This window comes from Acomys minous (genome assembly GCF_964271855.1).
Source record: "Acomys minous genome assembly, chromosome: 2".
Taxonomy (NCBI): domain Eukaryota; kingdom Metazoa; phylum Chordata; class Mammalia; order Rodentia; family Muridae; genus Acomys; species Acomys minous.
Window position 1 is genome coordinate 4847403 of NC_140484.1, and position 27871 is coordinate 4875273.

Here is a 27871-nt window from a genome sequence, read left to right on the forward strand (position 1 = left end):
GTGCCAGAGGATGGGTAGACTAGCACATATGCAGCCTGCCTCTCAGGGCAGGGCTCTTGAGACCAGCCCTGACCATGAACTCGGGGAATCTGGAAGAAGTGATGATTTCTCAGCTCCCAGACATCACCAGAGGTAAAGATGAGGATGCCTGACCTTGAGGTTCATTGATAATGGGCTATCTTGCCCATTCAGGATAGACTGGAGAGGCTCAGGCAGAAGACAGACTTGAATTCAATCTCACTCACCAGCTTTCCATTAGATAAGACATTAAACTTTCCTAAGACCCAGGTCCCCTTTACAAAAAGGGAGAGACAATATGCCTTTCCTTCCACAAGTACTTACTAAACACACACTATGTGGAAAGACCTCTGTAGCTAAGGCATCAGGGACATGACAATTAACAAAACACAAAGCTGCCCTCTCTTGGTGGCTAGTTATGTATGGTAAACTCATGGAACAGCTGTGGTAAGCCGTGGGAGCTATAGCCACTCTCATTGAGAGCTCTGCTCTCTCCTCCTCTGGTGCAGTCACAGCCCCAGTCCTGCCAAAACTTCTGAGGTATCCCTTGATGAGAACAGAGTCTGTCTGCACCCCAGTCATACTGCTCCCCTTTCCCCATGGGTACCTACTCAGTACAGTGGGCGGCAGTGAGCACCCAGCACGGGTGAATCAGGGAACCCCCACAGAAGTGGCCTTGGGGCATGGAAGTGGCCAGCGGCAGAGAGGTCTGCAAGGACACCTGCCATGGGTGCTTGCCCGCTGTGCTTTTAAAGCCCCCGTAGATTCGCTTGACTGTGCGCTCAGCCATCTCTGTCTTCCCGCAGGAGTCGAACCCTGGCAGCTCCATCACAGGCTCCACGAGGCTTCCCACTGTGTCGGGAGAGTCTGCGGAGCACAGGAAGGTTAAACCACACAAGCTGTTCCTTCGGAGGGCATAGCTGCAGTCATGATTCCGACCACAAGCTGGCCGGAAGACTGCACACCTTCAGTGTGGTCTTCGGTGAGTAACGGGTTTATTGGGTAACTTAGTTAACGTAAAGCAAGTTCATAGACTTCATGATAAAGATGTTGCTTTTCATATTTTGAAATGTATTAGTCATAGGACCTACAAACATATACACAAAACATATGAGCCCATCATGTAACATGCATACTATGCCATCAGTAATGTATGTTTTCAGGATTTTTCTTTTTTAGTAGATTGGGGGGAGGTAAGAAGTTTACCCAGAAAACCCGTGGCAAGAAAACAGAAGAAAGGACTGTGTGGCTGTGGCCTTGTTCTAGTCCTTGAGGTTGTATTGGGGAGGGGGGTGTTGTGGCAGATATAACACCTGATTCAAGAGACCAAGGGGACTTGTCAGAGGAAGGAATGCTTGGTCCATCTCTCAAAGGATGGTGAGAAACAGGCAAAGGCAACTGTGAGATGGAGCACTGCAGACAGGTACCCACAGAACAACGCTACTTGTGAGAAACAGGGAGAGAATTCCATTGGTCAGATAGATGGGCACGCTCTTTCAGATGTGGGTACAGTGGTGGGCCAGTGAAGACTGTCTATGAGGATGGGAATCTGGACTTCAGATCCTTCAGGGGCCCAGCAAGAATGATCACTGTACACCTGACAGCAAGTGGCCTACGGCGTCTGATGCCGACGACACTCACTCACCTGGAGATGGGAAAGCTTTAGAGCTAGCCTGAGATGACAGATGTGTGGAGGCTGCTCATCAACCCAAGGGCTTCAGAGGACTGGGAGGAGTGCTTATGGGTGTTTGTGAAGCAAAGGTCATGGGATGTGGGATGTTCAGGGTGGGTGTGGTCGAGTGCCGGGAGTATCCAACTCCTCCCCAGGGCCCCCTAGGCAGCCGTGGGCTTACCTGGCACTGGACAGACCGGGATATCACAGTACTCCCATTTCACCTTGTCACTGTTCACTTTCACGAAACACCAGGGCATTTGGTCTCCATCTGGGTTTCTAAAATACAAAATTGAGATGACTGACCATCAAGGTTGGGGGCCTTCACATCATGGAAGCACCTTGAATCAGAGGACACTCAGTCCCCACATTGTCCAGGTATCACCCTCCAACAGGCTGGCAAACCTTGGCATACAAAGCTTGCTCACAGACTTTTAGCAAAATCTCAACTTCCATGTAGATTGGGAGTAGTTTCTGTCCCTTGTGCTAGACCATGGGGCATGCAAACCTCTCATGGGAGAAGTGAGATTCCTACAGTAGCTCCTCCCCCAACTCAGTATGTTTAGAAAAGTATTACAGACAGAGAGACACACTGAGAGCCGGAATCCCAGCTCCAACCTCTGAAATCCACGCATGAGAATCCTTAGAGGATTTGTCAAAGGGTCTCTCTTTTTTGTTGTGTTTTTGTTTGTTCGTTTGGTGTTTGGTTTTTTGTTGTTGTTGTTGTTGTTGTTGTTGTTGATGTTTTCTTGTTTGTGTGTTTATTTTTTAAAGACAGGGTTTCTCTGTATAGCTCTGGCTATCCTGGACTCACTGTATAGACCAGGCTGGCCTCAGACTCACAGAGACCTGCCTGCCTCCCACCTCCCACCCCCACCCCCACCTCCCTGAGTGTGGGGATTACATGTGTAGAGGGATTACATGTGGGTGGGGATTACACGTGTGGGGGGATTACATGTGAGCGTGGATTTCTCCATTAAGATAGCTCTGTAAGAAGGCAGCTCACATTGAACATAATGGGCATAGAGGTGGTGTTGTGTGTAGAGTCATTTCAAAGCCAAGCAAAACAGTCTCACTTTCCATATGCAGATCAACTAAATCCCTGACAAAAATGCAGGGCCAAGAAATCAGTAGGTGGAGACAGAAGACCAGGGAAGTCTAGTCCATTTGCTTCTCTGCCTCTCTCTTGATGTCATGTGGACCCATGTGACTGCTGCTATGGAATTTATATGGAAGACAATGTGTCACTTCTTGGTTTTTGGTTGTCTCTTTTTTTCCCTTCCCTGGGTATTTGCAAAGCTCTGTGGAGCTGAATGCCCCACCATCACCACCCGCATGGCACACGTAGCACTTGTGTGAGATGGACTTAGTTGTGTGTGAGCCCCTGGGAGCAGGGGAGCATCTGCTGCCACATCAGCGTGACCTTGCCTATCCCGAGTAGGATGAGGTTCTTTTCAGAAAGGCTGCTGGCTTGCAATCAGTTTCCAACTCAGGCATCCGGGACGGAACCTACTACTGTACCTGCAAAAGTTGTGATCTGCAATCCCGTGGGTCTCTGCGTCCTCCATGAACATGTTGTAATTCTCCTGCAAGAGGAGGTGGGAGTTCCAGTAAAGGCATGGGTTCCCGTAGACTGTCTTACTCACTTTGCCGCGGTAAGAGTAGCCATCGCCGACATAGCAGTCATCCGGACCTCGGAGAGAGCAGGCCGCCTGTAAGAACTGTCAGTCATGGACACATTGCCCTCGATGAGGGTCTGCGGGGATATCGAATGGGTCACGGGATTGGGCCTGATTGTGAATTATCTTTATATTTCATCACAAAGCTCCAGAATGTTCCACACTCAACCAGGATTAAAAATATGAAATACTCCAGTCGAGGAGGTGGGAGCTTATAAAATGACTAGGGGAGGTGGGAAGGGACCCTGGTGTGGTCTGGGTGGACGCTTGGTTTGTCTGCACCACACCTCATCCTCCCCTCCTGGGAAGGGAACAGAATGGGCTCTGTGCTCTGAGGTTGGAGGCGTAAGGGGTGCTAGGGCTTGGGAAACTCGAACCATGTGCTTAGAAGATGCTTGAGTAGAAAGAGTGTCAGAGGTCTTACTTGTCCCAGAGTCTTACAAGATGTAATGGTGAAGAGCCATACCTATTTCACAGAATCTCCCCCTGTACTGGTCTGGACAGACACAGCTAAACCTGGACCTCCGTCTGTGTCGGGAGCAGACACCGCCATTCTGGCAAGGATTGGGTTTGCACACTGGAAGCACTGTGAAAACAGGACGTGGGGCCCAGAAGGCATGTTAGGAGACGGTGTAGCACCCACAAGTGGTGGCGCTCTTCTACATGATGGGATGCAAAGGGTGTAGACGGATCATGGACAGCCTGGTAAATGTCACAGAAACCTGAAACATAGACCGACATGGATGAAGCCGTGTGGATGGAGACCATGCAGTAGAAAAATAAGACAGAAGAACTCCTCTCCCCCAAATAAAAAGATGTGTCTATGGGTCGCAGAGTAAGGAATAGCCAGAGATACAGGCTGGTCTGGAAGTTCGTAGATGGTCTGAGCCAGGTGGAAACTTGTCTGTGGCCCTTGAGAGCTGTGTGACCATGGGCAAGTTAACTTCTCTGAACTTTAGGTTCTTTGTCTCTGAATTTTGTTCTGTTGGGATAGTGTCCTACTCACAGCAGTGACTCTGTGTGTAACCCTCTTATAACCCATCTCAGGAATTATCAGTGCTTACTTCCTGAAGGAAGCAACTTCCAAGACGACTCTGTGTGTGTGTGTGTGTCTGTGTGTACCTGTGTATATGTGTGTCTGTGAGTGTATGTGTGTGCATATGGGTGTGTATGTGTCTGTGTGTATATCTGTGTGTGTCTGTGTGTGCCTATGTGTCTGTGGGTATATATGTTTGTCTGTGTATATGTGTCTGTGTGTGTTTGTGTGTGTATGTGTGTCTATGAATCTGTGTGTCTGTGGGTATGTATATGTGTGTGTCTACATGTGTATGTGTGTCTATGTGTCTCTGTGTGTGTCTATGTATCTGTGGGTATGTATGTGTGTGTTTGTGTGTGTATATGTGTGTCTATGTGTTTGTGTGTCTGTGTATGTCTGTGCTTGTGTGTGTAAGAATACAGATTAGTGAATTCTCCCTGAGTTCTCCAGGGATGAGCCTTTTAAAAAAATATCCTAATTAAGAAGGCTGTCTTGGATGCCACAAAAACTTGAGACACATAGTAAGTCCATATAGTAAGATGCAGATGCCACGGGCACAAGTTATAGCAGAGAAAGCACTCTGCATAGCAAAGTCTCTACTGCTCACCTTTGGTGCAGGTTGGCCCCGTGGCGGGGTATTTGCAGGCACAGCGGTAGTAGGGAGGCTCTTGGGTAATGAGGCATTCGCCCTTGGCACATGGGTTGTCCTTGCACTTGTTTTGTGCTGTGTGAGATGCACAGGGAGGTAGAGAAAAGGACAAGTCATTGTTTGGGACACATCTGACGTAGAGGGACATCTGCATAGCCAGATTTTGGAGGTGGGGGCAAGCATCCCATGTCTACAGCTTTGTCCACAGTCCTGAGCGGTTTCCCTGTTAACCTTGGGCCCTGGCTGATGCTTCCTCCTTCCGTCCAGCACTCACAGACTTAATTTTCCATCCTAACACAACATTCTGATAGCTGCTCACACCTTCAACGAACAGTTGTGGTTTCTGCCTCTCTGATTGGTCATTCTCTTGAGATGTGAAGAGAGGGAGGAACCCAAATGCTGTGTTTATACCTGTTCATCTCAACCACCCCCACCATTTACCAAAGGACCAGAAGGGCCAAAACAGAAGGACCCGAAGGCAAGAGGCTGGCTATGATGCTCTGCATTTGTCACAACCTTTCCACTTTCTTTCATCCCAGGAGATGACCCTTGATGGGACCAAAGCCAGCTCCCCCCAGGGGTGAAATCACCTACACAAGTTTTCTTCCTCTGTCTTTATTCTCAGTGCTCTACTGCCCTAGAGGAGTTCTGAGTGCAGACACCAGGAGGGGAGTGACACTAGAGAGGCCAGGTGTGAGACTCTGACTTCTGTTACATGCTAACCAGCCCTGTGGTCAGGGGCATGTCTGCAGTTCCTGCCCAGCCCCTCTCACACTGCACCTGATGTGCCCCGAGACAATCCTATTTGTGGATTGCATTTCGTTGTTGTAGTTAGTCTCAAAGCTAACTTCCCAGTTTGGGCCATATTTGGGTGAGGTGCTGTCTCTCACCCTCTCTCAGCCTTAATAATTTCATCTGCAGAGTGGAGGCAGGAGCCCCCACGTCACAGTGTTGAGGGCAGGACACACACAGTTGCCACCAGCGACCACACAGAACCCAAGGCCACCCAGGGCTTTCCCAGTTGCTTTTGTCTGAAGCCAGGAGGGCTTCACACTTAACCCCAAGGGAGGAGGAAATGCAAAGAAATGCACTCACCAGTCTGACACCGGCTCCCCGAGAAGGGGGCCGGGCAGTTGCAACTGAAGGTATCCCCTCTGATGATACAGTCCCCACCGTGTTCACAGGGGTTGGACTGGCACGGATCTAAGACACAAAGGCGGAAGTCAAGGTCAGAGAGGGGAATCCAAAGAGAAGCCCCACTTCTAACCTAACGTCGGCCTCCTGGCCCCAACCAGAGATTAACAATAGAACTGTTGCTTGGACAAAGGGAAAAAAACATGTATCATCCTTCAAGATCAAGGGCGACCGCAGTCACATGCCCGGGGAGAGCAGTGCAGGTGAGTAAGAGGGGAGGCAGGCAGACACAATCGTGACTGTGTCCCTCAGCCCCGCTTTGGAGCCTGCTTCCTCGCTGTGAAAGTCCCCTTCCACTTGTGTGTGTGTGTGTTTTCTCCTCCCACCTCGCTGGGGGTACGTTGGGTCTGCCTCTGATGCCGAAGGCATTTCACAAGCCTGAAGACCTCCCCTACTTCCAGTGCCCAGGGGTGGAGGTCAGGCAGAAGTGTGCAAAGCTAACCCACCCCTCATGAAACACACGCTCTCTGAACATCAGGACAGAAGAGCAGAGGCAAGGAGGGTGGCAGAGAATCGGCGCCACAGAGGAAGTGACCCAGTGGCCCTTCATCTTTCTTCAACTCCTTGTTCAGTTAGATTTTTGTCATATTTCATCTGTGCCTTTGGCTTTTTCATGGTTGTCTGAATGGCTCTTCCCTTGGGGAATTCTTTGTCTGTCGCTCACAGGCATTGTTCTTTGGTTCAGGAAGTAGGATCCCGGGGCCTGGCTCCTGTTTTGATGGTCTCTTCTGATGTTCCCCCGGTGCCCTGTATCTTGGCCCTGCCTTCCAGGCCACTTTGCAGTAGCACAGCTTTTATGCCAGCTGCTAAGTGCTTTCCATGCCTTCTCTTGGTGCGGTCACGTGGCTTTGCCTGGATCTAGCTTCTTATTTTCCTGTCTGTTGTATTGGTCAGTCTAAGGAGCCATAGGCCAAAACCAAGTGTGTGAATACATAAGCATACACACACACACACACACACACACACACACACACACACACAGCAACTACATTAACATATACATACAAAGACAACACACAGAAATACACTCATATACACATATACACACACAACTACACTCGCATACACAGACAACCACCCTCACAAATACACAGATACCCACACAACCACACTCACATATACATATGCACACACAAACACACATTTGTACACACACACATTAACAACTGTGAAAAGATTCTGAGTAAAAATCGCGGCATAGAGTTTACTCATAATTTCCCCTCTAACAGTAACTGTAGTGACTATTTTACCGATTATTTGATTATTATTAAGTTGAGCGGATGTATTATAATGTGATGAACATGTTACTAAAAAAATAATTTCCTATACTAATAATTGAGAATACAAGTCCAGACACAATTAATGATTCAAAAGGCTTCAATTATTTATTGGCTCCTTTACATTTCTTGTAAAATCAGTAACTGTAACTAGTGACAGTTTCATACATATATATGCTTTATATATATTTATATATATATGAAAAATGTTTCTAGAATGAAATATTGTAGTTAAATGTATATTATTTCTGTTAAAGCCATTATTTGTAATTTTTCTGGTTAACTATTTATTTTAAAAATTGATTGGGATGCTCATATAGATTCTTTTACAGATAACTGGTTTAATAAATGCTCAGGAGAAATTACATAGAAATCACAAAAATGTCTCTTACATGTGTCTATTTTCAATTTCCTACTTTGGTTTGGATACAAACAAAATTTCAAGGCTACCTGTCACATACATAAGCTCTATCTTCCATCCTGGTAGCAGTCAAGAAAGACAACATTTGTTTTAAAAAGAAAGTGGCCCGATACGAACACTGTGAAATGTTTCTCCTGAGATGAATCAATGTGATATCCACTGGCAGCCCGCCCCCCCCACTGACTCTGCTCTTTATAAACAGTATTCAGAAGTGAACCACGGCTGTCAGACCCGAAAGTATTAATTAAATCTCAGTGTCAGACAGGACCTTTATGGACAACTTGGAAGCCATATTGTTTAATATCCAAATAAAAACTTCATGGGGTTAAAAAAAAAATCTAGGCATAGTAGCAAATACTTATAATCCCAGGACCCAGGGGGTAGAAGCAGGCAGAACCTTGGGGCTCATTGATCAGCTGGCTCAGTTTAATCAGAGTAAGCCCAGGCCAGTGAGCGCCCTGTCTCAAAAGCTGAAGTGGATGCCCTGAGGAAGGACAGCAGAGGTTGCCTGGCGGCCTTTATATGCACACATGAACAAAAGCATCTACACATACACGCCTGTCCAATATACACACAGACATATATGTATACACACACACACACACACACACACACACACACACACACACACACACACATATGATGCGCACACGCATCCAGATTGCAAAGAGAAATAGAAAGGGTGAAGCTGGAAAGCAGGGGGAACCCCCAAAGCCAGGCTTGTCAGTCCTGCAGTCTAAACGCTTAAGGCTAACTCAGATTCTTTGCACAGTCAGGACTAAGCTTGAGGTCAAAGACACAGAACTGATGTTGAGCTTGAGTTCTCTTTGCAGCGTCAGGAGAGCTGGAAGGCGATGTGTCGCCGTACTGCGTGACCTCGGCCAAGTCTGTTCCTCTCTTTGCCCTCCCTAATGCGACTTTATTACTTGAGGTAGAGAGATGCAAGTTTCCTGTCTTCACGGTGTAGGTCTCAATGCAGGGAGGTTGGGAATCTGGCCTATAAAGCTCTTTAATGCCTATTTTACAATGCAGGCAAGAGAGAGGGGAGAGAAAGGCCTTTGAACATGGCCGTGCATAAAACGCTTTCAGTCGCGGTCCCTCCCTCTGGATTGGCACCCACCATCATCTTCATAATACCAGTCCGGGTTCTCAGGAGAGCTTGGCGTGACGCTGGCGCCTTCATCTGGGCTGTACTGCTCGTAGCTGTAGTAATAGTCCTCAAGGGTCCAATCTGCAGGGGCAGGAACAGGACAGAAGATACCCTGGTCATTAGAAATAAGGAAGCCAGCCTTAGTTTAGGGGAACACTTCTCCCCCAGAGAGCACGATATCCTTAAGGAGGCATGGCATATCTTTTCAGCTCTCCCCAGTGACGCAGGAAGACAGGAGGGTCAGGCTTGGTGACGTTTAATTTGGGACATGTCATGGTCCAGCAAGGCAGTGCTGGTATTCGGCATGGTAATGCCTGATGAGAAATGGCGAAGGAGATCGAGTCCTTCCTTCCACTAAGTGTGACCTGGGGTGTGCCTATTTATTCTCCATGCCCTGAAGAGCAGGAAGCACCCTGTGGCCTCCAGGTCTCCCACAGATAGAGCACAAGGTGCTGTCACAGCCTCACTGGGAGCTTGGTGAACAGTTCCCGTGAGACCTCATTACCCATCTTAGCTTAATGAAGTCCAAGACACGTCATTTCCCTCTTTGGTCAAACATCTCCCAGGTGCATCTACAGAGCATTTAACAGCTCATCCTTACTGAGCTTTTACTGGGCCTGTGCGATACACTTGCAGGGACCATCTCATTTATCCTCATAGAACTCTCGGAAGCCGAGGCTGGGTGCAGCTCAGTTGGTAGGGTGCTCGCCTTCATATGCGGGGAACCGTAGACACAACTCAGGTGTGTATGAAGCAGCTACGGTAGTGCACCCTGTAATCCCAGCTGTCTCAGTTCCATTCAGTGGGCTATGAAATGAAGGCTCCAACAACATCAGCTTAAGGAAGGGATGGTTTATTTTGATGCACAGGCCAAGGGCACAGTCTACCATGGTCATGGCAGCAGAAGACTTGAAGAGCTTGTCTCATTGGATGCACAAGCAGGAAGAACACGGGAATGGGCAGATGCTAGTGCTCAGCTTACATTCTCCATTTCAGATGGTTGAGGTCTAACGCTGGGCAATGACGTCACGCTCATCAGTGAACCCAATCAACATCCAACATCCTCCCTCACAATCATGCACAGAGGGCAGTAGTCGCTCACAGGTGTGCCTGGAGGCTCGTGTCCCAGACAGGCTAAGAAGTGGTTATGTTGACAACACTATCACATCAAAATTTAGGAGGAAAAGGTAAAAAGGAGCCAGTCATTCAAGCCATCACTGGCTATAGAGGGAGTCTGAGACCAGGTTAGGGTTCATGAGACCCTGCACCCCCCCCCAAAAGAATCTGGGAAATGTATGTTGGCTGGGCCTTACATTATGGAATCTGAGGCCCAGAGAGGGTAAGAAATGTGTCCAAGGTCCTACAGCTAACTTACAGCCAGCTTTAAACTAGAGTCTGTCTCAGTACAGCCATCACGTCTTCTGGCTCAATGCCAGTGCTCCATGGCTTTAATTGGCTCTTTCCAGTGCTTTCCATGCATGCACTTAGCCACCGTGCCCAACAAATGTCCAGTTTGTACTTAACAGCCACCCACACACATCACTTAGATTGTTCCGGGGCCTTGGTTACCAAAGGAGACAGTGCAGTGATGCCCACGGTCAGAAAGTTGAGTTACATAGGGCTCTGTGTGCGCTTGAATTGGAGCTCTTGCTGCTATGGAGTCTCGGAAGATGCTGGAGGCTCCGTGGCTGGTGGAGAGAAGTTTGGAATTGGGAGAACGTTGAGTTCATTTTGCCTTTTCAGGCTGATGAGAGGATAGCAAGTTGACAGAGGATGCTCTGCAGAGAGACATGATAATGAGGCAGGAACCAATGCAGACAACGAACTTGAAAGGCAGCCCAACAGAGGTAGCGATGGCGTGCAGGACCGCTCTCCTCTACCCAAGCCTGATGACCAAGCGCGCTGCCTCATGCGTCTTCCCATCATTCTGCTCAGTCTTTAGATCTGCGGCTTCTGAAAAAAAATAGACCTTTGCACAATGGCTGTTTTATATTTTCCATTAAAAGTGGAATTATCTTTTTCTTTCTTTCTTTTTTTTTTTAAACGCCAACTCTGGTTCCTTGGCAGAGTTTCACCTCATTTATCACAGTGTAAAGTCAAGACTCTCTTTGCTTGCTCATTATTTTTCCCTGGCTGCTTTCCCCCAGTATGAAAATGTTCCCCGAGGAGGGCCACACTTCCAGGGATGGGGATCTACGTTGAAGATAAGACCACAGTATTCCTGGAACAATAAAGTTTCTTCCATAGATAGAGAAAGCGGGGAGACGGTGAGAGAAATGTATTTTTCCAAGTTGGCCATGAGAGAGTTCAGACTGACATTGAAGGAAGCAGTTGATGCGACATTGATTTATCTCTGTCTTCATTGCAGGACTTACTTTTGCTTTTCTTACAGATGTTTACAGATAAGAGTCTCTCAGGGAACTTATGGAACCCATCTTAATATTCCCACAAGTTGGAGGGGGGGCAGATTGGCTAATCTTGGCTGTGCTACTAAGGACTCACACTCCACACGCATCCCATTTTGTGGTTAGGGAGATGACTCCATTGGTAAAGTGTTTGAGACCTGATTTCAGATACCTACTACCAAGCATGTCAGAAAAACATGGTGACACGTGCCTATAAGCCTAGTGCTTGGGGGTGGGTTGGAGAGGGAAGCTCCCTGGCCAGCTACTGTTGTTGAATTGGTGAGGTTTGACAGGCCCTATTTTAGAGGAAGATGCTTGCTAATAACCTTAGTCCTCTACATGTGTATACATATGCAAACACAAACACATAAATGTGTGTGCACCTGTACATACAAGTACATGCACAGAGACCCACACATATAAAATCACATGAAACACACAAACCTGTAAACATGTACTTGCCACACACACATGGGCATGAACACACAAACTTATACACATGTACATATCAGGCACACATATAAAAAGTCAATGAAACACATAAACCTGTACACATGCACTTACACACACATGCTTGCACACACACACTCACTTGAAACAAAGGAGATGCTTACACATACAGAGTACACGACGCTTTTTAGGTTATATGGCATAGTAGGCAAAATGTCCGTTGTAGAATTTGGGCTTCAATCTAGTCCTGTCTGCAAGCTTTGCTGATTCCTTAGCTCACTAAGGAGGAATGGAAACACACCAGCTCTGGATCTAACCCTTCAGAGCAAGACTGTAAGACCCTGCAGCTTGTGAGGGGCCCAGGGTGAAATGGACTCAGCAGAGGCTTGGTGGTTCCAGATCACCAGGAAAGAAGAAGCCATTCTGCTAGGGGGCTGTACAAGGGCGTCGCCAAGGCCTTTCCATTTGGGCGGACTCCTGCCTCTTCTATAATGCTGACACTCCATCCCACTGTACATAAGAACGGTATATAGCAAACCTACAGTGGATGAAGTGTTATGCCAGGTGGTGGAAGGCACTGGGGACCACGGAGTGTTACAACGTTATACCAACGAAAGTGGGAGATGGCCTTGCCCTAGAGCAATCTCCAGTCTGAATAGCCTCGAAGAAGAAAACAAGGTGAGGAGACTAAGGGTGGTGTAGAGAAAGGGGGGTCACATGGAAGCCTGGTACCTTTACTCTCAGTATTGGGTGTTTGACTGGATTTGAGCCAACCGATGACACGACACTGATGTCCCTCCATGCCTCTCTCCTCTTCTACAGCAGGAGTTCCCCGTTCATCTTACCCAGAGATGATAGTTCATTTCCCACCTCTTGGTTCTCAGCTGACTTTGGGGCTCTCTTCAGTATTTATGGTTGAAGCAATGTGCCTTCTCTAAGGCTGACCCCCAAAGCTCATTGTCTTCTCCCCCTTATTCCTCCTCTCTCCTTCTTTTCTACTTCCACCCTGGTCCTTCTTGCCCACTCTCCTGGGCCCTCCTGACTCCCATGAAAATACTCTGGCCTATCTTGTCCCATAGGTGAGAAGCATGCCCAGATGAGGCCTCCCACACGAGAAAGCCAGCCAAGAGTAAAACGAGGTGCTAGACCAACCTCGAGTTGGCTGAAGATGCAAGGAAATCCAGCTCAGATCAGCCAAACCTGGTGCAGACCACAAGAACCGCCCTGCAGACCCTAGACTAAACTGCTACCCAAGGAATTAACATCTAAACACATGGTTATTGACTGACATCTCCAAGTTTGGGTTCTGTGTTATAGTAACAACAGACACACAGTGACTTGGTTGACACTGGGTTGCTCATGGGATTGGGGGTGTTGGGATACAGGCCATCCCTCACTAGCCTTGTGGACAGCGGGATGTGGATGCCTTAGCTGGAACCTCTTTGCTTCTCTTTGGGCCTTATCACATCTATCTTATTTGTTTCCTTGAATCTGAAAAAGGGGCCACTTCTGCTCTGCCTTCCCCACACACAGAACCCTATGTGTAGCTGCCATGTTTGACAGATTGATTTTCTCTGTGGACCTTAGGAAGAACACAGGTGAGACTTGTGTGGGTTTTTGGGGGTGGGGCTGAGACCAGGTTTCTCTGTGTATCCTTGGCTGTCCTGGTCTTGCTGGTCTTGTCCTGGCATTGAACTCACAGATATCTGCCTTCCAAGTGCTGGGATTAAAGGCGTGAGCCCCATTCTGGCAGACTGAAGAAAACTGCTTTGGACAGATAGTTGGTAAAATGCAAATTTGAAAGGAGGGAACCCAAACTCAACCTCCAGAATTGACAGTTTAACAAGCAGGGCTTGGGGTACACAAACTTCTAATCCTAGTGCCGGGGAGGCAGAGACTGTATGACCCCTGGGGCGCACTGCTCAGCCAGTTTAGGCCACTGTTGAGTTCCAGACATATGAGAGACCCTTCTCGGAATCCTCAGAAAATTGTGTGTCAGGAAGCCTGGCATGTGTGGCAATTATGAGACTGCACCTCAAGCAAAGTGGAAGGACAGGACTGGCCCTGGAGGCTCTCTATCATCTGACCTCCAGCATGTGAGCATGTATGCACATGCATTCACACACGTGAACATGCGTGTATATCATGTCATATATGCCTATGTGCACACACACAGAGTGGGGGGAGGGAGGGAGGGAGAGAAAGAGAGCCTGTCTCAAGAACAAGAGCTATGCTTGAGGTTGTCCTCTGGAGTCCACGAACACGCATGCGCACATACAGAGACTGCCTCAGGTTCAAATTCAGATTACTCCTCTGAGCTACTGAAAATGGAAGAACCTTGGGAAGAAACGGTGGGTCTCAAAAGCATTTTATATGAAGAATAAAGAGAAATTCTGTGGTCTTGCTGCTTTATCAAGCCTAGCTAGGAATGACCATGAAGGGTGTTAGGGCTTTCCGGCGGTGACGCAGATAATTCCTGTGGTAGGTTTCTACATATTAAATTTCCACAGTCCCACAAACTGTCAACCCCTGTGGTGAAGGTAGCCGTTATTCCTATCTGTCAGATCCAAACACCCAGGTAGAAGGGCATCCACACCCAGGCTCATCCAGCTCCACATCTCTGGGGCCTTTTCATGCGCCTGGCATCTCTGGGCTTCAGGTTAGAAAGCCGTTGGCCGTTTGGCTTTCAGGAAGCGGTCTGCATCAGGGAACCTTCAGTTACCACGTGCCCCTCGTACCTCTCCAGGATTCCTGTGGTCCGTGGTGAGGGCCTCGTGGAAAGAGCTCACGGCTGGTGCCGTGGGAACGTCACAGCTGCTCTGCTCAAGGACCTTGCCAGATGTATGGAAAGGAATGAAAAATCCCTGGAATGCTGTCCCGGTTGGCTTCATCCATCACCACGCCTCCACTGGCTTTTCTGAGGGCCTTCCCCAAACCCCAGCCCTGTCTGCCTGCATGTGACACTTCCAGCCCGGCTGGCAGGCAAGTGCAGCTGAGAGCCTTGCTGGCAGGCGGCAGGACAGCTGACGGATGGGCACAGCCTGTGGTGCTGGGCAGAGCCAAGCCAGCTTTGAAGCTGCATTTCCGCAGGCCTGCCGGCTGTGTGTCACCTGCTTTGGGGAGATGGGCAGAGCTTGTGCTCTTTGATGGCCACCTCCTCTACCACCCACTGGGGACTGGGGACCAGGCACCTTCTGCTCTAGCAAGACCCTTGCCATGTACTGGCACCAATAAGACCAACCAAGGAAGCAGATTGCCTAAGGGCATGTGTGGGGGAAGGGGGGGTCGTCTCTTCCCCCATGCTGTTGTCTGAAGGGAGCATGGAGCTAATGAATTTCATCAAAGAACAGCCCCCTGCGCAGTGGAACCAGACAAGGGTATGCTTTAAACCTGTCTCCCTCACTCCACAGCCAGAGGCCAACCGAGCATCTGGACATAGGCCCTAGGGCCCAGGGCCAGCCTGCTTCCTTTACTCATAAACCCTCAGAAGTTATCTGCGGAGCTCTTGTAGAGACCAGTGTCTCGGCAACCCAGTCTCACACCGTCTCTCCAAGTCCTTTCCCAGCTGCAGTCTTTGTCTTAAACGCCTCGGGGACGGGGCTCTTTGCCTCCCTGCAGGCCGTGAGCCCATTCAAAATTTGGATACTGTAATGTTAGGAAATTATTTCTGTCTGTGGGTCAGACAGACAGACAGGCTGACTCTGCCTTGTAATCTGTTCAGCTAAACACCGATGGACGCATGGAATGAGTGAATCCTCTCTTCCCTTTGTTCAACCAGTTCCTTGTCTAATTCCAGGGTGTCATAATCTCCCCGTTGACATCGTACGTCTGGAAGACAGCAGCAAAGTGCCTTGTGGTGAGGGTACATCTTGAAATCTTCTCCATTTTCATGTGTGTGTGTGTGTGTGTGTGTGTGTGTGTGTGCATTTTTGCACATCTGTGGGCACGTGGGTGTGAGTACATGTGCAGACATGTTGCTATCAGGCATCATCCTTAGTTGCTCTTCCGTTTTGCTCACTGGGGCAGCATCTCTTACTCCAACCCAGGGCTCGCAGCTGCAGCTAGTCTCTCCGGCTGGTTTGCCTTGGGGATCCCTGTCTGTCTTCCGAGGCGAGAACCACAGGGTGGCGGCCACGCCCGGCCAGCATTCACAAGGGGTCTGGATCCACTTCCTGTGCTTCAAAGCAGGCATTTTCTCCACTCAGCCATCTCCTGGGCCCAGAAAGACACCTCTAGACACCGAAACTGAGGTTCCGAGGCTCTTATGCTCCTGTGTCTTTCTTGGTGCTACAGCCCAGTCCACTGGGTGTGTCAGGTACAATGCTACATCCCAGTCCACTGGGTGTGTCAGGTACAATGCTACATCCCAGTCTACTGGGTGTGTCAGGTACAATGCTACATCCCAGTCTACTGGGTGTGTCAGATACAATGCTACAGTTCAGTCCACTGCATGTGTCAGATACAATGCTACAGTTCAGTCCACTGCATGTGTCAGATACAATGCTACAGCCCAGGCCACTGGGTGTGTCAGATACAATGCTACAGCCCAGTCCACTGCATGTGTCAGATACAGTGCTACAGCCCAGGCCACTGGGTGTGTCAGATACAGTGCTACAGCCCAGACCACTGGGTGTGTCAGATACAATGCTACAGCCCAGGCCACTGGGTGTGTCAGATACAATGCTACAGCCCAGGCCACTGGGTATGTCAGATACAATGCTACAGCCCAGTCCACTGCATGTGTCAGATCCAATGCTACAGCCCAGGCCACTGGGTGTGTCAGATACAATGCTACAGCCCAGGCCACTGCATGTGTCAGATCCAATGCTACAGCCCAGGCCACTGCATGTGTCAGATCCAATGCTACAGCCCAGGCCACTGGGTGTGTCAGATTCAATGCTACAGCCCAGTCCACTGGGTGTGTCAGATACAATACTACACAATTTGCTTTGATGCAATTATTTTGTGGGTTTGTGGTTGGTTTTTGTTTTGTTTTAAGACAAAGTCTCTTGCAGTGTAGGCTGGCCTCGAACCGTCTCAGTAGCTGAAGCATACCATGAGCTCCTCCCACCTCCCTCTCCCACATGCTGGGGTCCCAGGTGCATTACACATTCCACCATGAATGCAGCCTTAACACCAAGCCAATGCCGGACATGCCAGCCACCTCAGGTCTACCTGACTCTTAGGGCGGTGTGCCTTGCTGTTAATCTGAGGAAACCTTGGGTTTTCTGGACATGCTAAGTCCAAGTACAGTAGTGGAGTAAGTGGTCCTGGGTGTGTGTATGTGTGGGGAAGGGCATCCCTGGGACAACTCATCCTGGGGCTGTCTTCTCTATAGGGGACTGGAGTAAGTAGGGTGGCCCTTTGCTCAGCCATCTCTTTTGTCTCCTCATCCCTAATGGACAAGGATCCAGTTACTTCCCTCATCTGGGCCTCAGTTTCTCTTTAAAATCCAGGTGTTTAACCACATTTGTAGATTCTCCCTTAGTTGTCTGAGGCCAGCAACTCAAAGCTGTGTGGAGTGTTCCACAGCTGCAGTGTTTCCGGATAAAGTCTCAAAGGTTTCTGTGGTGCCCCGGAACCAGCTGAGACCCACGGCCCCCTAAGTGCTCCTGTGGTCTGGCTCTTGGCGGGAAGCCTGGGGTGGTGGCACACTCACCTGGGTCTGGGGGCGCAATGAAGGGCATCAGCAGGAACTGGAAAACAAAACAACACAGTGAGTATGTGACAGAGCTGCTGGCGCCTTCCCCTGATGCCCTCAGCCAGAAATCACCATTCCCCAGACACAGGCATGCCGGGAGTCTGCTGAGGGAGAAGCAGAGCCTACGTGAAGATGCTCCCACTCCTGCGCACACATCTTGACCCTTCCTCTCCACAGACACATGCCTCTCACACATGTCTGTGGGAACATGGTGTCCCTGGGATCTGATGCAGTATTAGTCAGCTACTCCCTGACCGTGAGTGGTTGTGCTATGTTCCCATGACAACCCCATCCACAGAGGAGAACACTTAGGATTTATGCTCAAGTCTAAGTGGCTCTCGGGGTGACTGCCCCTGTGGATTGGGAGTGGACAAATGCTTAAAACTCTCCAGAGGTCCCCCATTTGCCTTGACATGCAAACTTCTTCCAAAGCCTCTGTGCTGACGGGTCCCTCACCTAAAGCGTCCCCTCTTTTATGCGCTTCACCAAGTCTCAGTACAACCCTGTCAATACAGTGTCTCCCTGCCTCCATTCAGTTCTTCCACGGCTGTGTGTGTGTGTGTGTGTGTGTGTGTGTGTGTGTGTGTGTAAATGTGTACATGTGCTATATAACAGAAGTACCTCTCAACAGCGCACACGCATGGGCACACATGTCCACTTGTGTGGACATACATATGGAAGCAAAGGCTTCTTTGTGCCATTCCTTAAATGTCATCCTTTTTTGTGACAGGGTCTCCTGTGGGCTTGGAACTGGACAAGTGGGCTAGGCTGGCCAGCCAGGAAGACCTTGAGATTTTCCCTCCTCGGCTCCCCAAAGCTGGGACCCCAAGCCCACGCCACCATACTCCACTTTGAATGTAGGTCCTTGTGCTTGCTTGTGACAGGCCCCACCCAGGATGTAGTTTTCTGTTGAACCGTAATGGGGACTGAGCCGACGTTGTGTTAGAGAGTGGAGAGGTCAAGTCTGGATATGACACAGTGAGGATTCTACATCAGTCAACAGAAACGTATCCTTGGGAGCGGAGAGATCCACACCCTGCTATCCAAGCCACGGGACCATCCACAGAACACACTGCTTGATGTCACTGAAACGGCAGCATCCTGAGAGCAGAGATGGAGGGTTTTTCTGGGTTACAAAATGGGGCAGGTCGGTGTAGCGTGTGATCCGGGATCAGGGCATTGCTGAGGTCACCGTAGGATGTAGATATAAATGTATCAGATAGTATCTGGTGTCACCGAGAGTAGATGGGGGCATTTCACTTCTGTGGGACAATGTCTTCGGAGTAGGGTTGGGGTGACAAACAAAACACAAAGCAGATTCTTGGGAGACTGAGGAGAGGTCTGGGAGTGACGAGGAACAGGCTGGGCGAGGTACAGAAGAAAGGCTGGGGGTCTCTGGAGAAGGGGCGTGGGTCCTTCGATCTTACCTTCAGAAGAGCCAGTGGCTGCACCTGGTTCTGCTTCCCTGCTTGGCCTCACCTTCCCTCCATTGAACTTGTGTGGAACCCATGGTCTGTGCTCCTCTCTACCAAAGGAACTATTACACAGGTTTTTCTACTTGGGCTGGATAGGATTGCCATGCCTGGCTTCTGCCAGCCCTGAGCAGTGTGCAGGACAGGAGAGACATCCTTGTGCCAGAGTTAAGGGTCTCAAATCTTGGCTACACCTGGAGCCTGAGGGATTGCCGCTGCTGTGCTTCCTGTGGCCAGCAGGTGGCAGACATGCCCTTTCTAGGCAAGGTCTCTGATGGACTCTGAACTAGAGTGAGGGGAGATGTCCTAGCAGAGCCAGCCTGTCCCTTTGGACAGCCTTCCACCCCCTGCAAAGTCGGTGCAAAGGCCATGACCCTGTTTCCACTCACAGAGAGGCTGTGGTGCCAGATGGAGGCAGCCCAATACCTGGTTGGTATCTGAACATCCATACAGTAACCTGCACTGTGTCAGAAGCAGCAAGAACGAGTACCATTTGTCTCTTTCCATTCCATCATTCTGTTCTGCTTTTCCACGGACAGGGAACAAAAGAAGAGGCCCCACTCCCGGGACTCAAGAATCCAAAGATGAAAATGAGTGGATAAAGTGGTGTGTGTGAGGGATAGCCAAGAAGCAACTAAGAAGAAAATGACGTTCCCTGTCGAATTACTAAGAGCGGACGTGAGCCAGGGACGGTGATGAATGTGCCCCCATACGCATTGTCTTGGTTATTCTCCAAAGCACCTGATAATTCCAGCACTATAACTGTCAGTTTACCCGAATGCACTAACATAGACTTGGAGAGTGAGTATCCATTTTCCATCCGTGTCCTTGTTCCTAGCCACCGTGGCAGAGGGATGAGGGAGTACCGCGCGCTCACACTGCAGTGGAGGGATGGAGACTGTCCTGGTTCAGTTTCTGTTGCTGTGGTAAATATTATGACCCAGAGCAGCGTGGGAGGAGGAAGGGTTGTCTCACATGTCCCCATTTGCCGTCAGCCCATCACTTGGAGGAGTCAAGCGGGAGTAGAGGCAAAGGCCATGGAGGAACCTGCTTGCTGGCTTGTGTCAGGCTTGAGGTCAGTTACTTATTTTCTTACACTTCTCCAGAGCATTTGCACAAGGGTGGCACCACCCACAGTAAGCTGAGCTCTCCCACATCAAACGAGGAGCCTTTAGTTTGTGTCAAGTTGACAGAAAGAAACCAGCACAGAGCAGACAGGAGAGCTCCTCACTCTCAGAGACAGGTTTGGAGTGAGCTGAAAATACAGAAAAACACTCTACTACTAGATACTTTATTAAAGTTCCATCTAGAGGGGTTTAGGCCTGGGAGGTGGCAATGGGAGCCACACGGCCACAGTGGCAGCTGGAGAAAGCATAAAAGGATGTCTCAGTCAGTCCACTGTGGTGAACACATCTCAAAGAAACATCTTTGTCAATCACAAGGAGTGAAAATTGCTGCCCAACTCTCCTTCCAACTCATTTCTAGTTTTGGTGGGATTTAAACAGCATGCAGCTATGACCAACCAGTCTCTCTTAAAGCGCTGGGCGTGATCACACAGTCATGACCAACAAGTCTCTCTTAAAGGGCTGGGAGTGATCACACAGTCATGACCAACAAGTCTCTCTTAAAGGGCTGGCCATGAGCACATAGTCATGGCCAACAAGTCTCTCTTAAAGGGCTGTCCATGAGCACTTAATTATGGCCAAGCAGACTCTCTTAAAGGGCTGGGCATGATTGCCTTCCAAGAGTAAAATGTTTAGCCACGGATTTACAAAGACTACTCCATCTATAAAATTCCAGACTTTCTATTGCCACATGTCCCTACTCTCAATTCTTCTGTGTCCCAAGGTGTGACGTTGCTGGTTGAGGTTGCAGGTCATTTTTTGAGATCTGCTGTGCTGTTTTTCCAGAGTCACATGGTCCTCCCACCAGTGAGTGCTGTGTGAAGTTCCACTTCCTTGTGTCCTCAACTTATTGCATTTATATTGCCAAGGCCAAACACCCGGCGAGCAATCTGAAGGAGGAAGGGCTTGTTCTTGCTCACTGTTTCAGGGGACACAGTCCATCAGGGAAGCGGATACAGCATTATCTGTGTGGTGACAGGAGCTTGCCACATGATTTGGTCATATCCCAGCAGGAGCAGAGAGTGGAGATACTGCAGCATAAGGACCATAACCTTTGATGGCTGCCTCCAGTGCCCATGTCTCAAAATAGTGTCACCAACTGCGCAAAATGGGCCCATGGGCTGGGATGTACTTCACATCTGAACCACTCTTGTTATTTTTCACTGGAAGAATTTATAGCTGCTGGAGTTGGTAAGAAATTCTGACACTCTCAAGGAATCTCAGCCCGCCCTGAGTGTGCTCAGCACTGCCTCAGTTGGTAGGTTCGGCATGGCCATACCTTGCTGCTTAGGTGAGGTGGGGACGGCGCCTGTGGGATGGCTGTTCCAGAAGAAAGTACTGGTAGATAAGCCCTGCACATGGATTCCTTCCGGAGACCTGGGGGGGCTAGACTGAGTCTTCATTTACAAGGGAGGAAGCCGACACCAGGGAAGTGGCAAATACTTTCTTGACTAAAACCATTTCTCCAAGCCAGGAATTCTTTGTAATTGAGGAAATGAGGCAAGAAGCCAATCCACAGCTACAAAGGGAAAAGATGAACTCCCTGTTTCCTGGGCCTAAGAGAAGTGACTATAATTCAAGAGGCATCTGATATCAACTTCTAGACTCCACATGGGTGTGCACTCATGTATTCACACACACACACACACACACACACACACACGCATGCACACGCACGTGCACATGGACATGCACACACACAAATAATAAAAACAAGGTCAAAGGTCAGAATTACCAGGCTCTGGTTGAAAATACATTTTCTGGCCCCACCTGCACTTATATGATCCAGCAGGTCCCAGTTCTTCATGGGGTCCCTACCCGCTCCAGTGTGAAAACGAGGGACTTTAAACCAGAAGTACTCCCTGCCAGAGACGCTCTCCTTCTCCTCCCTGCCCCCAGCCCTGACCATCTCTGCCTGCTGTTGTCACCTGAAGCTACTCTGTAGGGCTGGCTTAGTCAATAAAGTATTGGATTTAGATATACAAGCATAAAGACATGGATTCAATTCCCAAGAACCCACAAGGAAAGCTAGGCATGGAGGGAGGGATGGAGCCAGGAGAGTCCTTGGAGCATGCAGGCCAGCCAGCTCAGCTGAGTAGGTGAGCTCCTGATCCAGAGACCCTGTCTCAAAACTCAGGTGGAATCTGGGTGTGGTGGGACATGTCTTCAATTCTGGCACTTGGGAAGCAGAGGCAAGTAGATCTCTCTGATTTCTAGCCTGGGATACATACTGAGTTCCAGGGTACCCAGGGCTACAAAATGAGACCCTGTTAAAAAAAATAGTTGGAGAGTGACAGAAGGAGATGTCTGACACTAACTTCTGGCCTCCACATGCATGTACACTCATGTACACACATACACAGAGAGACACACAGATGAAAGTAACAAAAGTAAGTAGTGAATAAGAGTAAATAATTAAAATAATAATAATAATAATAAATAAAGTAGGTAAAGAGGAGTCTGCTTAACAAAAGTATTAAGACATCAGCTTAGGCTGTGGCAGAATTTCTGAAGATGATTCAGCCAGGACTGAAGTCTTGTTATGCAGTTGTCCAGCAAGACTGATGCTTCCAATGGCAGGAAGCAAAGCATCCTGGGACAAAGGGAAGCTTCCATGGTAGGAAGTGAGGCATCCTAGGATGAAGGGCACCTTCCACCTCTTAGTGGAAGCCTGAGAGAAAACAGGATTCAGCGGCCACACTCCAGCCCGACACCTTTGTTCCACACCAACACACCTGTAGTCTTCAGGTAAAGTCTGCTGTGCCCACTGCAAGCATAGAAACTGGCTTTGGATGGATGGGTTTGAGTCCAGCTTGCTGATCTGCCACAGGCACCATCTTAAACAGGTTAGCCTCATCTCTGTAGCTTGCTTTATTATCTGTGAAATCACTGATGCCACCCTACCTCATAGGCTTGTCAGGAAGCTCAAACCACAAGAAATATGTGGTCAAAGTCAATAAATGGCTGTTAGCGCTGTTATGAGGCATCGGCGTCGATGAGTTTATTTTATTGCTATTATTTCCAAGTTACTTTGGTGCATGGTGTGGGAGGGGCAGGCCCAGGAGAGGCCTCTCAACACAAAGTCTTCCAGGAACTCGTTTGCTGGGTCAATCGCAGGCAAGTCACTTCGGCCCCCCTCCCTCGCCGTTTTTCCCTGGGATCTTTGCCAAACCCTAAGCCAGGAAACCTTGTTATATTAATTATGAAGAGAAAGCATGTTTTATTTAAAATCCTGGCTGCTGAGTTTTCTGCCACGCTGTTTGTCTGTGGCAGCAGAATCCCTTTTGCATTTAGGAAACCCTAATGCATTTAGAATATAAATATATCTGTGCTTACATGCACATGTGACATCAGCGACCTGATTTCCTTAAATACCAGTGTACACTGCCAAACTAATGAGTTGGTCTCCTGCTTGCAATCAAGTTTTTGGGTATTCCCCTCCCCCCGAAATTTATGAGACATTGCAGTAGAAGTCAAACTCTCCTTATTCCAGAAGTCTTAGCTTAGGTTGGAGAAGAAAAGGGAGTGAAGAGACAGGATTCTGGGGTACTGAGGTTTCACAAAGGGGGGCTGCCAGGTTCTGCCCTGGGGCCCATGGGAGTTTGAATGCTTACTCCAAAATGGCATTAATATGTCACTATCTATGTGTGCTTGAGCAAAACCCATGTCATCTCTTTCTCTCATCTCTCTGTCTCTGCCTCTGTGTGTTTGTCTCTCCCTCCCTCTCTCCCTCCTTCTCTCCCTCCTTCTCCAGCTCCTCCACTAATACAGTGATTAAGGGGTAGAGATCCATCAGACTCACTTCACGGTGCTCACAGGAGTATGTGCTCACTGTTACCAGAATAGGCAGTTTTTATGAAGCCTTGGAGAGCTCTATGTCTATATGAGCTGTTCTGCTTCTTAAGTGCTGCTTGGTAACTAAAACACAAAGGGGGTGCCCTGCAGGCCGGCCTTCCACACCAGCCAGGCTGTGAGCAGAAGAATGTGCTCCGAGACGCCAATTCACAATCTCTGTCTACACAGGCCATTTCTGTGGTTCGGTGTCTAGGAAGGTTCCAGAAGTCAAACAGTACAGAGATGTAAGCAAACAGGCATCTTGTCCATGAGCCCCTTTTGTGCAGGACAGAAGCCGCCATCTTTGCTGAAGCAGGACAGGCTGACAAGCATTAGGCTCTCAGTCTGACCACGGAAGAGGAAACTTTCATGGTGGTCAAGCCCAGTGTGCTCCCTGAATGCTCTAAGAACCACTGCTGAGGACATTTCTGTGACAGTCCAAGGCTTTCTGCAAGGATGAGGGTCAGATGGACCCTGTCACAGGCCTTGACACAAGACAGTCTAGAAACTCTGGTCCTGCTTCTTCCCTTGAGAGCAGGGATGACGTCACACAGCTATGCTAGGATGGACACTCAGAATGATTTGTACAATAGTTATGCACAAAGCAGTCTAGGCCAGACACGATGGCGTATGAAGGCTGCCTGCAGTTCATCACTGTGGTATCCAGCTCACATCTCTGCTTAGTGGATTTCTAAATAGAATCTCAGGGCGATGCTCAGCAGGTGAAGGTGCTTGTCACCAAGCCTGATGGCCTGAGTTCAATCCCAGAACTCACAGTGTGGAAGAAGATACCTGATCCCCATAGGCTGTCCTTTTGTTTACACACATGCTCACAACACACACACACACACACACACACACACACACACACACACACCCTAATGATGAAAATGATGATGATGATGATGGTGGTGGTGGTGATGATGATGATGATGATGATGATAAAATGCGTTTTAAAGGAGAGCCTCTGGTGTAGATGACCCTAAGGATAAGTCAGCATGCTGCATAAGGCATCTCTCGGGTGACATTGATGCTAAGATTGTCTTCTCTCGGCCTCAGAGGCACATGGAACCTGTCACCCTCTACCCTCCAAATGACCTTTTGCCTCCAGCAATGATGTGGCTCCTAATACCACATGCACCAAGAGCTCTTGTACTTAGGGACCCAGGCATATCCTCTAGAGGTCTAAACTGTGTCATTTCCCAGCTTTGGAACTTGGGGCCATCTTATCTAGTTCCATGTGTGTGGGAATGTGATGGCACCCACGACTTAGGACCCTTTTGGCAGTGAACCAACCCATAGCCGACTTAGGAGTTAGCACTGAGGGCTGATTCTACTATGTGCTATCAGGTCGTCATTATTACGTCATCGACACAGGATCTGGCTGCACATGCCAAGCTGGCCTGTATAGCTCACTGGGTAGCCAAGACTGGCCTGGAATTGACGATCCTTCCTGCCTCAGCCTTCTGAGTATGGACTGGCAAATTGATATTGTTTCTTAGCTATCTATGTGAGAAGGCCACTCAGTCCATTGGGCTATGTGGCTTTGCTCCCTTGATGAAATCTGAAGCTCTGCCAAGCAGCCAACTTGGACACTTTGCCCTGGATGCCATGTGCCAGCCCATGGAACACAAAAGGACTTTCTAACCACCTGCTTGGCACACATCTGGATAAACACACACACACACACACACACACACACACACACACACACACGAAAGCTGCGAGTCTTCTCTTTGGAACTGAGCAAGCTCATTGCCCAGGCTAGCCCTCATATGTTCTCTTTAGCCCACTATTGACTTACAGCTTCATTGACAACCCCTAAAAAATGCCTGGATCTTATAAAAATATTGGAGCAGGGGTTGGGGGCTGGGACTGTTGTTCTTGTGTGAACATCAAACAGAATGTGTCAACTCTTCTTGCCTACAAATTGTAGGCTCCACTGTTTCTTACCGGTGTTTTTCTCTGGGCCTCTGATAATTGCATGGCCTTTTTGTACATCCACTGGTGGGGTAAGTGCTCTTTCTTAGCCCCAGGGACCCACCAAGAAGTTACAAGGTTGATACAGTCATCTGTATCCACAGCCACCATACCCTCCCACCACAGTGTTTGGGAAGAAAATCCTTTCTAAAGGTAGTCACTTGCCAGCTGAACCTGGCACTAAGGAAGGCAAGCTGACTTAACTGCAGGGAAGGGGATGCAAAAACCATTATCTTAGAACATGCTAATGAGCAAGGAGGTAATTCAATCCCGTTCCCTCAGGAAACACACCAAAAGGGAAGTACAACTCAAAAGTGCTTCAGAAGCAAGAAGTTTCCATGACTATCATCTCCTCCTCCACCCCCACGCCCCCACCCTCCCACCCTCCAACCCTCCACCCCAAGCTCACCCCCCACCCCACCCCACCCCGCTCTTCCTCAGTGTCCCTTCATCAAAGGGCTCTGCTCTGGTTTTGATAGGGAGGTTACACTCATTCTGGATGTTACCCATGAACAGAGCTGACACTTGGGCAGGGATTTGGCTCATCAGGAAAGAGTTTGCCTAGCACACACAATAAAGATCTTGGCTTTGATCAGCTACACCACAAAGAAAAACAAGAGCTAACGTTTATTGGGAGCCATGTAGACAACCTTCTGTCGCCATGACCTTTACCAAAAAGAGCAGCTGGTTGCTGGTGATTCCTTGGAGGCTTAGGTTATTATGGCTGCATATTCCACAGTTAGGCTGTGGCGAAAATCAAGACTGTTACTGGCTCCAAGGCTCAACACTCAAGCCTCAGTCCATAGCCAGCATGGAGACCTCAGGAAACTCTACTCTCCCCTTTCCCAAAGACCCTGTTGACAGCTGCACCGCGAGGACGCACAGACTGGAAACATCCCGCCACTCGTCCCAACTGCCTCCTCACACGACTGCCCTTCTCACTCACCACAAACTCCCTTGGGCCCCGGCTCATTTTCTCATGGTCATGGGAAAAGGAAGGACAAGTGCTAACCACAGGGCCTCTCCTCAATTCAAAGGCAGCTAAGTAAATCCTTTGCTGGCCTCACATGAGCCATAGGGTCTCCTCCTGAGGCCAAAGCCTTGGGGTCCTTTTCTCAGTGTCAGCTGCAGATGGCTGGATAATCTGACATGCATGCTAGGGCTGGGTCCCTAATCTATTTTCCAGACAGTGTGTGTAGCTTTCCAGGATGTCTCACAGGATTCCTTGAGGTACGTGCCAGATTTTATCCATACTATAGAGTATGTGTGTGCCCGAATCAGCTCCATTGGGACAAATGCATGGAGACTCTGCCACAAGAGGGTCCTGTCACCCATGTGGCATTCCAAGACGGACTGATGGTTTGATTTTGTTAAACCCTCAGAGTCTCTCAACCATAGAAATGTGAAGTGACCACTTACCCCAACGGCTGATTTCCCCACCAGGGCAATTAGCAGCAGAACACGGGGCTCCAACATCCTGACAAACATCCACGCAGCTGAAGGCCTCTGGGTTTGCTCTCCCTACAATTTTCTTTTCTTGTCTATGGCTTCGGAGGTGGGGGCAGGGATGTCAGTCTCCGAGGGTTCCGGAACAAATGAAGAGGATGCAAATTATTAACTAGGCATCAAATACTGTTTAATGTTTTGCAAACCAACTATCTTGCTTAAACAAATGGTAACTTGGGGGTTGGGCAGAGTCAAGGGGCGCCTTGTCTTCAGCAGAAAAAAAAAGTCTCCAAAGATAGCAGCCAAAGTAAAGATCTCCATGGCTTTTGGATGCAGGTAGGAGCCGTGGAGGGTTCAGTGCTG

At 49.0% G+C, this 27871-nt stretch overlaps 1 protein-coding gene across 2 annotated transcripts in view; it reads right to left on the bottom strand.

The window, feature by feature from the left end:
- Nucleotides 1-27649, bottom strand: part of HABP2 (hyaluronan binding protein 2) — a 32769-nt gene extending 5120 nt beyond the window's left edge. Inside the window, exons 1-9 of one of the 2 annotated variants that reach the window (XM_084772034.1) lie at nucleotides 27482-27649; nucleotides 17611-17647; nucleotides 9067-9177; nucleotides 6150-6257; nucleotides 5013-5129; nucleotides 3836-3955; nucleotides 3212-3383; nucleotides 1872-1969; nucleotides 630-885 (exon numbers count right to left, since the gene is read on the bottom strand). In XM_084772034.1, the coding sequence (XP_084628160.1) occupies nucleotides 630-885; nucleotides 1872-1969; nucleotides 3212-3383; nucleotides 3836-3955; nucleotides 5013-5129; nucleotides 6150-6257; nucleotides 9067-9177; nucleotides 17611-17647; nucleotides 27482-27550 (1088 nt within the window). In that variant the 5' untranslated portion in view covers nucleotides 27551-27649. The remainder of the gene's footprint in view (nucleotides 1-629; nucleotides 886-1871; nucleotides 1970-3211; nucleotides 3384-3835; nucleotides 3956-5012; nucleotides 5130-6149; nucleotides 6258-9066; nucleotides 9178-17610; nucleotides 17648-27481) is intronic. The other variant, XM_084772035.1, reaches the window with a different exon arrangement.
- Nucleotides 27650-27871: the final 222 nt, after the last annotated feature.